Source organism: Nematolebias whitei, chromosome 15 (genome assembly GCF_014905685.2).
Source record: "Nematolebias whitei isolate Nwh7 chromosome 15, NemWhi1, whole genome shotgun sequence".
NCBI lineage: Eukaryota > Metazoa > Chordata > Actinopteri > Cyprinodontiformes > Rivulidae > Nematolebias > Nematolebias whitei.
Window position 1 is genome coordinate 20,761,743 of NC_056512.1, and position 9,925 is coordinate 20,771,667.

Below are 9,925 nucleotides of genomic sequence, written 5' to 3' on the forward strand. Positions count from 1 at the left end.
GTGTTGACGTAACGCTTTCTGTTGAACACACGTGAACACCAGGTTTACGCAGGAACATTTGTTCTGCGTTCTAAATTTTGTTTTTTTTGCTGAGTTTTTAAACAGGATTTAAAAATCCATCAAATCGTATGATCCTACGACAAACAACATTTCTTAGTCATTTTCGGCGGTTGAAACGAGTTTTCTCCGACTCTCCCTGAGAGACACCGTGAGGAGATCAGTGATCAGGACAGACGAGGAGCATCGGCTCCGAGTCTCTTAAAGGAGAACCCAGTACCCTGCAGAGAAACCTCCAGGGGACATCCTGACCAGATGCTCGAACCACCTCACCTGGCTCGGGCATTTGGTGAGGTCGCCCCCTGGACGCCTCCCTAGGGATCCTTTACGGACATGTCCATCTGGGGGTAGACCTGGGTATGGTCCCAGGACACGGTGCCGTGACGTGCTGCACATATTTCAAACTGTAATATGTTTTGGGTTGACCTTCACGTGTCCTCTCAGGCCCAGTACTACGGGGTGATCAGTATCGGAACTCCTCCCCAGGACTTCACCGTGCTGTTTGACACCGGCTCCTCCAACCTCTGGGTCCCCTCCATCCACTGCTCCTTCTTTGACATAGCCTGCTGTGAGTTCACGTTCCACCATGACTACGAGTTTAACTTTTGTACCGAGTCTGTTGTTATTTAAACCTAACGGAGTCGTTTCATTCAAAATAACTCGTCCGTCCCTCGTTTATAAATCTGTAAACTGGCTGGGTGTTGATTTGTGGTCCAGTCAGACGTTCTTCATGACTTGATCATTTTCACCAGTCTAAGTCTGGACTGAGAGTCTGCTCTGTTCAGGGGTCCATCACAAGTACAACTCCAAGAAGTCGAGCACGTACGCTCAGAACGGCACCACGTTCTCCATCCAGTACGGCAGAGGCAGCTTGTCTGGTTTCATCAGTGGGGACACGGTCTCCGTGAGTTTCACCACCTTCTGATCCGATCAGGACTCTTTGTTTCTCTCCACCGACAGCCTTCTTTATCTCTTTACCTCTTTATCTCTTTATCTCTTTATCTCTTTACCTCTGCAGATTGCAGGCCTGTCTGTGACCGGTCAGCAGTTCGGTGAAGCTGTGAAGCAGCCCGGCATCACCTTTGCCGTTGCCCGGTTTGACGGGGTCCTGGGGATGGCGTACCCTTCCATTTCAGTAGCTAAAGTCACCCCGGTGTTTGACACGGCCATGGCTGCCAAGCTGCTGCCTCAGAACCTTTTCTCTGTTTATATAAGCAGGTGGGTTTAAGAAAAGCTGTGGGGGGATTCAGTTGTTAAAGAAATTGCTAAGTTTTTGGTTGTTTTGCTAACACAACTTTTCTCTGATTGCTCTCAGAGACCCGGCAGCAGCACTGGGAGGAGAGCTGGTTCTGGGTGGGATCGACCCAGAGTACTACACCGGAGACCTGCATTATTTTAACGTGACAAGGAAGGCCTACTGGCAGATCAGTATGGACAGGTGTGGGGAGAAAACGCACACACGTCCTGTTCACTTTTACACACAAGTCTTTTTACCAAAGTGGAAAATATTCTCGTCTCTTGAATGGCGCATAAAGACGACTTAAGTTTGACTTAAACAACAAAGTCCATGCTAAATTTGACTTGTTTTTGAGTTGTGTTTTTTTCTTTTTTAATTATTTATTATTTTTGAGTTACGTTTTTTTTTCTTTTTTTTTTTGTTACATTTTTGTCTTTTTTTGTTTCGATTTTGCTTTTTTCTTTAGTTACGTTTTTTCCTTTTTTGTTACATTTTTTTACCTTCTTTTTTTTAGTTACCATTTAGCTTTTTTTGTGAGTTATGATTTTGCTTCTTTTTTTTTGAGTTAGGGTTTTTTTTGTTTGTTTTTGTTTTTTTGGGTTATGCTTTTTCTTCCTTTTTTTTTTTTGGAGTTACGATTTTATTGGTTTTTGAGGGGGTTACGATTTACCTTTTTGTTTAATGTTTTTTGCTTTTTTTTTTAGTTACGTATTTTTTTATGGGGGGGCTATGTTTTTGCTTTTTTTTAGAGTTACGATTTTGCTTTCTTTTTTTAACAGTTATGTTTGTTTGTTTTTTCTGAGTTACGATTTAGCTTTTTTTGGTTAGATTTTTGCTTTATTTCACAATACATTTTGGGGATTTTTCACGATAATTTTTGGAGTTTTTCAAGTTAGGTTTTATTTTTTATATATACGTGTATAATAAAAAATGTAATTACAAAAAAAAGGAACAATTTATCGGTAACTGTAAAAAATGCTAATATTAAATAAACAACAGTGAACCCTCGTTTTTCACGGGGGTTACGTTCCAAAAAGAACCCGTGATAGGCGAAATCCGTGAAGTAGTAACCTTTATTTTTTTTTACAATTATTATACAATGAAATACTCCATAATACATTCAAACCAAAGAACAAAACATTTTTACAGGCCCAAGCATTTTTTTTAACAAATAAAAGTACTGTATAAACGTTTTTTTACAAATAACTACTGTACTGGAGAGACTGTTTAGCCAATCAGAATGCAGAACACAATGCACGATGCAAATCCGTGAAGCAGCGAGACCGTGAAAGGTGAACTGTGTTATAGCCAGGGGTCACTATATATATATTACATTTTATTTTTATAAAGTATTATTATTATTATTTTTTTTAATTAGGTTTTTGCTTTTTGTCATGTTACATTTCTGCGCTCACTGACTACGGTCACCACTTAGAATATCCTGTTTTTAAACCAGAACATCACTTGAATAAACACCCAGACTCTCTGATTTTAAAATGTTGCACTGATTTGAGTTTTTCCCAGACGTTACATCGACATTAAACCGTCACCAGTTGTTTGACACAAACTGACGCCTCCTGTTTCTTCTCTGACCTGCTCTGCAGAGTCGATGTTGGAAACCAGCTGACTCTCTGCAAAGCCGGTTGCCAGGCGATCGTTGACACGGGAACATCCCTGATGGTCGGCCCGGCAGCTGAAATCAAAGCGCTCCACAAAGCCATCGGCGCTCTGCCCCTGGTCATGGGAGAGGTAAACCTGCAGCGTGTTTTTTAAAAGCGTCTCCGTTTGCTTTTTGACATTTGGCTCATGTCAGGAGGTTTTTCTGCTCTCCTCCAGTACTTCGTTAACTGCAGCAAGATCCCGTCTCTTCCTGTCGTGTCCTTCAACATCGGAGGGAAGATGTTTAACCTGACGGGAGAGGATTATATCCTGAAGGTATGAGTTGGTCAACACTCCACTTCACTCGCTGTAACCTCAGACTCCGAACTAATCACCTCTGAGAAATATTAATGTAAGAGAGAACACAACACCAAGCCTGTCAGCGCACTAACACACACAGAGGTCACATGAAGGACACACCACGCTGACCTCTGACCTCTGGAGAAGTGCGTGTCACTGTGGTCGGAACTCTTTCTCCTACATGACGCTGTTCAAAGAGCTATTGTACCTACAGCAGGTAAGATATTAACCGTTGGAGCTATGGTGAAAACACTTTCCTTCTAAAGCACTTGAACCATTGCTGGTTTGGACCGTTGTCTCTGGAGCAACCTTGTTGCTGAATGTGGCAATGCTTGGTTGACCAACGAGTCACAGAGGAGTAAAAACCGTTCTTCTGTGGTGTGAACCGTTACGGTTACTCAGACCGTCCGTGTGCTTTTTAAACCTTTAGAGCTTTGCACAACTTTCCTGTTCTGACTGAGACGGTTGCATCGTCGATGGTGAACGACACGTGGAGTTGAGGCAGGAAACATTTCCTAGTCATAACATATAAATGTCTAAAAACAAAAGTAGAGCTCATTTTTTTAAACAAAATAATTTACGGTTTATATCTTTTATCTAGGAGGTGGTCAGTCGTGTAACCCTGAGGCTGCAGGTTCGAGCCCAGGTTGTGTCAGGAAACGCATCGTACGTGAAACAAATGTTAAACCTTTGCTGTGAACTCGCTCTGTGGAGACCCCTGCAGAAGGAGCAGCTGAAAGAATATACCGTATTTTCCACCATAAACGTGGCTCCGCCCTATAAGTTGCATGAGTCCATATTTGTCTAATAAAGTGGGAAAATCCATAAATAGGTCGCATCTTTTATGCGTCACCGCTGACGCGTTGCGTTTGTTAGGCGTCATCACTGACAACCCGGGAATGTGGGCCGGTGTTGTGCCAAACGGCGGCCGCGGGGGGGGCGTGCACGAGAGGAATTAAACAAGAATTTAACAAGATTAACACTTAAAAACAATTGTGTTTGCTCGAGTTTATAGTAAAGGTGTGTCACAGTTGAACTTTTACTTCATAAATGCACTTTAATGGTCAAATTCGCTGCATTTCATCGGGGCGGTGCAACACGATGAAGCTGATTTGATGGTTGTTCCAGGTGAGCTGGATGAAGGTGGCAGGCAGCGGCAAGCTGACTGTGTCATTAATAGCCATTTTTACCTATTACACGAGACAACGGCATGCCATACAACTCTGGTGCCTTCTAGCGGCTGAAAATAGTAATGGTCCTCAGCCTTAATTTGGTTTATAAATATGGAAAAAAAATCCATAAATATGTCGCTTTGGCGTATAAGTCTCAGGGCATGCAAATCATGCAAAAAAACGCGACTTATAGGCCAAAAAATACGGTATATCTAATTTAAGTTTACAGTTTATAAGATTTTGAGTCTCGTTTATTGCAGGGGTTACGTTCCAGACACCCCCACCCCCGCCGCAGTAATGGAAAATCCACGAAGTAGCAACGTTATATTTATTTTAGTGTTTAAATATATCTTAAGGCTGTAGAAACCCTTCCCTCACTCTTGCAATGTTCTAAATTTTAAAACCTACTATTGTTAACAACATACGTACAGTACTGTATATGTAGATACGCAGTTTTACTCACCAGCTCTGCAGAACAGCAGCAGCTCGGTTCCGGTCTGACTCGGTTCCGTTTCGGCAGACCTACCCTGCTGGTTCCAGTCGGCTCTCTGGCTCAGGGTAGTCCCAGTGGGCTCTGGAGAGAACGCCGGGTGGCGCCTTCCTGCTCGAAAGGCCTCGTGTGCCGGCGGGCAGCACTCAGATTCACTGATGAGTCTGGAGGTCTGGTTCTGGTCCGGCTCCCGGTGGGTTCTGTGCAGCTCTCTGCATCTGCTGGGCGCCGAAGTCACTTTGAATAAGGACCGAGCTTTTTCCAGTCAGATCAAAACTTTCCCTCTACGTATTTCAGCAGAAGGAAACAGGGCTTCTGGGCGGGGCACTGTTGGCTGCTGGGAAATGTAGTCCTTATGAGCGGGGATACAGTAGAGGCTTAGAGAGAAAACTACAAAATGGTGGCGCCTGTCCGAAGTATTTAATTTTTTTGTTTACTGTACAGTATCCAGTACTGTCCCAGTCACGTGAGTAGTATTAAAGTTGACAGTCATGTGATCTGTACAATCTTACTTGGAAGAACCATGAACGAGCGAGTCCGCCAAAGTAGAACTGTGCAGTAGCGAGGGACTACTATAATGAATACAGATACCCACATATGCTTTCAAGTACAAAAAGTACATTTCAGCTTAATTATATCCTCTTTAAAGCATTATTTCTGCCCAAGGATGTGTTTTGGATCATAATGTAGTCATTAGATGATGTATGAATATGTAAGAGTGTAAATAAAGGCCAAGTAAACTCTTTACTCCTGCTTGAGGAGAAATGCAGTTCTCACCCGTTTTAATCAGTTTATCACTGTAGCACCTTTCATCCCAATCGGATGCAACTCAAAGAGCTTTACAGCAGAGAAAGGAGAAGAAGCTCTCCCAAACTGAACAGACAGGCTTTTGGTCTACGTTTAAAAGTATCTAGATTATGGACTCAGTCCCTCCAGCAGGCCGTTCCAGTCTCGGCGCGTAGCTACTAAAATCAGAATCAACAAAAGTTCTGTGCTCTGCTCTAAAGGGTCTTGAAAACCAGTAAAATAATTTTAAATCTTAAAATGAACAGGCAGCCATTTAAAAAACAGGACTAATGTGAGCTCTTAAGAGGATTTATGTATTTATTTACATACAAAGTAGTTCCAGTTAGCTTGATGTTCAGCCTCAGATTGGGTCCAAACTGTAAATGTTTCTAACTTTTGTTGCATCAGGTTGTTGTTTTTTTTGACCCAGTTACCAGTTACATGTGGGTTTGTGGTCAGGATCATTAAGACACTGATTAGGTAGCTGTTGTTTTTGCCCAACTAAATTTTGGTGTCTCCTATTTTGAATGCAGGAGACTCAGATGGGCGTGCCCATCTGTCTGTCCGGCTTCATGGCCATGGACATCCCACCTCCTGCTGGGCCGCTCTGGATTCTGGGAGATGTATTCATTGGGAAGTACTACACCGTGTTCGACAGGAGTGCTGATCGAGTTGGGTTTGCCGCTGCCAAGTCGTAAAATTGGACATTACAAAAAAAAAAATCAAAACGTGCTGCAGTTCTCCTTCCACGCAGTAATTAGACGTAAAGTAGTTCCTTCATTGCAAGAACTGCTGCCGTCTCTCTGCTCTCTCAGCTTCAAGAAGCTGGTTTATAAATTAATATGAAAAGTTATACGAATATTAAATATGAGGGGTGTTGATGTGCTCTGCTACTGATCAGATTGTTTTATTTCTTTTTGTTGCACTTTTATGTGAAGCTGTTTTATGTAATTGAAGTTTAACATTTGATACGGCAGATTGTAGCTTTGCATTTTGGAATGAAGAATCAACAAGCATGCCTTTCGTTTAAAGGAAAAGTTTAGACAGTTTGAAGTGGGACTCCACTAAACAAATTGAGTAATAATTATCTTACCTGTTGCAGATAACCACTTTTGTTTGGAGAAATAGTTTATTTCCTACCAGACTGACGAGCTAACAGCTAAACCAGACATGACCAAGACTAAAGTACTCATACGTTAACTTCAGATTAAATTAATAAAAGTGATATTACTCCAGGAAGTACAGCTAGCTGCCTCTACTGTACCTGCTTACAAATAGAATCTATGTGAATTAACTCTAGAATCGCCTATCACCTTTGTAGATCAGTTTTAAACGTAAATCTCGTGCAGTTGAACAATTTCTCCAAACTGAAGACATATCTGAGACAGGTAAGATATTTATTGTTCATAACTTTTTTTTTTATATATACAGAAGTCCACTTCATGTCTGAACTAGCACTTAAAATGAACCTCTGTTTTAGTTTTTAGTAAGTTTTAAAATCACTGCAGCTGATTTTCTATTTAAAACAAAACAAATCATGTTTGTCTTAGCATGCTAACACAAACTTATGACCACAATCTGAATAAAACTCAATAAAACCACGTCACGTTTTGGATGGACTCTTTATTAGACTTGAGTTTCAGGCATTTTTCCCCCTTAAAAGAAAAACGGAAACCTGAATATCATTATTAACATTTAGTCGTACAAAGTGACACAATGTTCCAAGTCCAGAGCTGAATTAAAAAGTCAGAGGTAAGAGCTCACATGCATCACAGCAACTGACTCATAACCTTTAACGCCGAGGTCCAGATCTACGTTGGGTTTTATTTCACGACGGTGGAAATGTGGCACAGTGACGCCTCGGATAAATGTGTAACATCCAGAGCAAACGAAGCGCTGCATCAGTGACAGTAAATATACACCTCTGTAGAATAAATAGAAAAATAGTCACCTGTTTTTATTCTTTCCTGATCTTAATCATCAGTATTAACTAATAAACTATAAAGAACTAAAATATGTTCATAATTTACACAAACACTGCTTTGGGAAGAAGATAGTTACTCAGGATACTCCCCCGAACTCTAAGGCTAAATGTCAACAAAAAGCAGCTGTGAGACAAAATAAACATGGACTGATTTAATTCGACTCTTTGAATTAAGATTACACCGATGAAGGTCGCTCGAACACAAGACTTTGGCTAAATTAGCTGAAAGATTAAAAAAAAAAAAAACAGTTTTTAAATATCGCCTGTAACCTACGACACAAGCTGAGCCGGTCAGATCTGATGATCAGCTGGTTTGGCCGACACGACATCAATCTGCACCCTAATCCACGCCTGGCACAGATCAGTTAATCTGGGTTTAACGGTGGAAGAAAACCTCCCTGCAGGTCGATTTACTACAAAAATGTGTTGAGCAGAAACAACCGTTTGCTGCAAATGTTCAGGTCCCACCTAGAGAAGTGCAAACTGAAGGTTTTTAACCAAAGTGGGGCAAGTTGTGAACACTTCCAGTGAGGTTACACACGACACCGACTGGTTAAAGGGATACTTCCTGTCTTGTGTAGTGGGGCTCTGTGGAAAGTTATGAACAAGCAACATCTTACCTGTTGCTGATGGCTCTTTGAACGACCTCAGACTAGCTGTTGGGGACGGGCATTGTTCTTCAAACATTGAGTAGTTGGAAAAAAGGTGAATTTGAAGAACAGACGCAAACGTTGCAACCTTTATTTATTTGTTGCACCGACATCTAATAATGACAAAGCGAGTTGTTTTCTACGGTGCTTTTTACAAAAACACCCACCACTAGGCCTGTCACGATAATAAATTTTACTGGGCAAATAACCGTCTCAGAAATTATTGAGATAAACAATAATATGGTTTGAAATTTGACAATAATTAGTTATTGTCAAACTTAAGAAGAAAAGTTGGTTGATTTTAGTGTGTAGTACCTGTTTTGACCACTAGATGACAGCATAAGACTGAACCGAAGGATGGCTAGTGAGGGAGCGAGCAGCGTGTCTCTTTAAGAAAAACAGGAGTTAAAATGGATTTTAAAGAGAAAGGGAGGGGTCAGTGAAGAGCACCAGAGTTGATTTTGTCATCCAGTGTCTTCAGAAGAAAGAGAGACACGAAGAAAACGATAAAGCCGATAAATGAAAATGAGGTTGATAATTTTCATTTATCATGCGATTGATTGATTGATTTGTTTATTGCGACAGGCCTACCACCGCTGCCCCCATGCTGATAGAAAGAAAAGCTTGAAAAGTCAGTTCCTGCCATTGTAGTTTATTTTGAAAGGATTATAAAGTGGAATCCATGGTCACAGGTGAGCTCAGCTTTACCATCATAATACATGCCCCCCCCCCCCTCCACATTGATATGTTGAACAGGTAAAAATAAATCTAAAGCTCTCAAGCTAGCAGAGTTAGCAGCACATGTCTCTGTACCTGAAGCCTTTGAATCAGAGGGTTTTCAGCTGCAGGACTGGGGTGAGCGAACTATCATTTTGAAGGCTACAACACAAAACTGGGAAATGTTGTAATTTATACAGCAGCAGCTGAGATTAACCCCAATAAAACAGATTTCTCTGCTTTGAAACAGTTTGTCGTGCTACATTAATGAGCCCTGCAGGAGTCAAAGAACAAGTTGGTCTCATGTTCAAAATGGTGGCTGGGATGTGGATGGGAGAGAATGGGAAGATGCTGAAAAAAAAAACAAGTTCTTACAAATTTGATGGTTTTTTTGTAAAAACACACGTCCCTACTAACAATTCTCGTTTCTGTTGGATGTAAATCACTGCTTTAAATTGAGCTCGTTCTCAAAGTCATATTTAGGCGAGATGTTTGTAGCCTTTCCACAGACTTCCACTTTAAAAGAGCTGAACTTTAATTTAGCAGCTTGGAATTGCGCAGTGAAGCAACAAATGTGAGTTCTGGTTCTGGAGAAGAAACCTCCATTTTAGAACAAACAAAGAGCCGTTCTGTGTCCCACCATCACGTGGACACGATTTCCACTCGGTGAAATGAGGACGTTGATTTGTTGGAATTCCGAACAGCCAGAAAATAAAAATCAAGTTTTTCCTGTTTTCCATATTTATTAACTAAGAGGACACTTTTCTTTTGAAATCAGAACCTGTTCAACACGTGGAGCCACGATCTTAATAAAAATCTGATTTACAAGTGGAGGTTTTAAAGCAAAAACAGATTTAGATCAACGCTGCTTAA

General features: G+C 41.1%; 1 protein-coding gene across 1 annotated transcript; it reads left to right on the forward strand.

Annotated features, from left to right (window-relative positions):
- Positions 1-432: 432 nt before the first annotated feature.
- napsa (napsin A aspartic peptidase) lies at positions 433-7,302 on the forward strand. Its single transcript, XM_037688866.1, has 7 exons — positions 433-625; positions 843-961; positions 1,076-1,275; positions 1,373-1,495; positions 2,899-3,043; positions 3,131-3,229; positions 6,235-7,302. The coding sequence occupies exons 1-7, from the start codon at positions 469-471 to the stop codon at positions 6,397-6,399; spliced, it is 1,008 nt and encodes a 335-aa protein (XP_037544794.1). The 5' UTR covers positions 433-468; the 3' UTR covers positions 6,400-7,302.
- Positions 7,303-9,925: the final 2,623 nt, after the last annotated feature.

Excerpts from the sequence above, each read along its gene's own strand:
- napsa (XM_037688866.1), top strand. The coding sequence starts at position 469 with ATGTTTTGGGTTGACCTTCACGTGTCCTCTCAGGCCCAGTACTACGGG. Across the intron at positions 626-842 it reads CTTCTTTGACATAGCCTGCT|GGGTCCATCACAAGTACAAC; the intron begins GTGAGTTCACGT and ends TGCTCTGTTCAG. Across the intron at positions 962-1,075 it reads TCAGTGGGGACACGGTCTCC|ATTGCAGGCCTGTCTGTGAC; the intron begins GTGAGTTTCACC and ends TTACCTCTGCAG.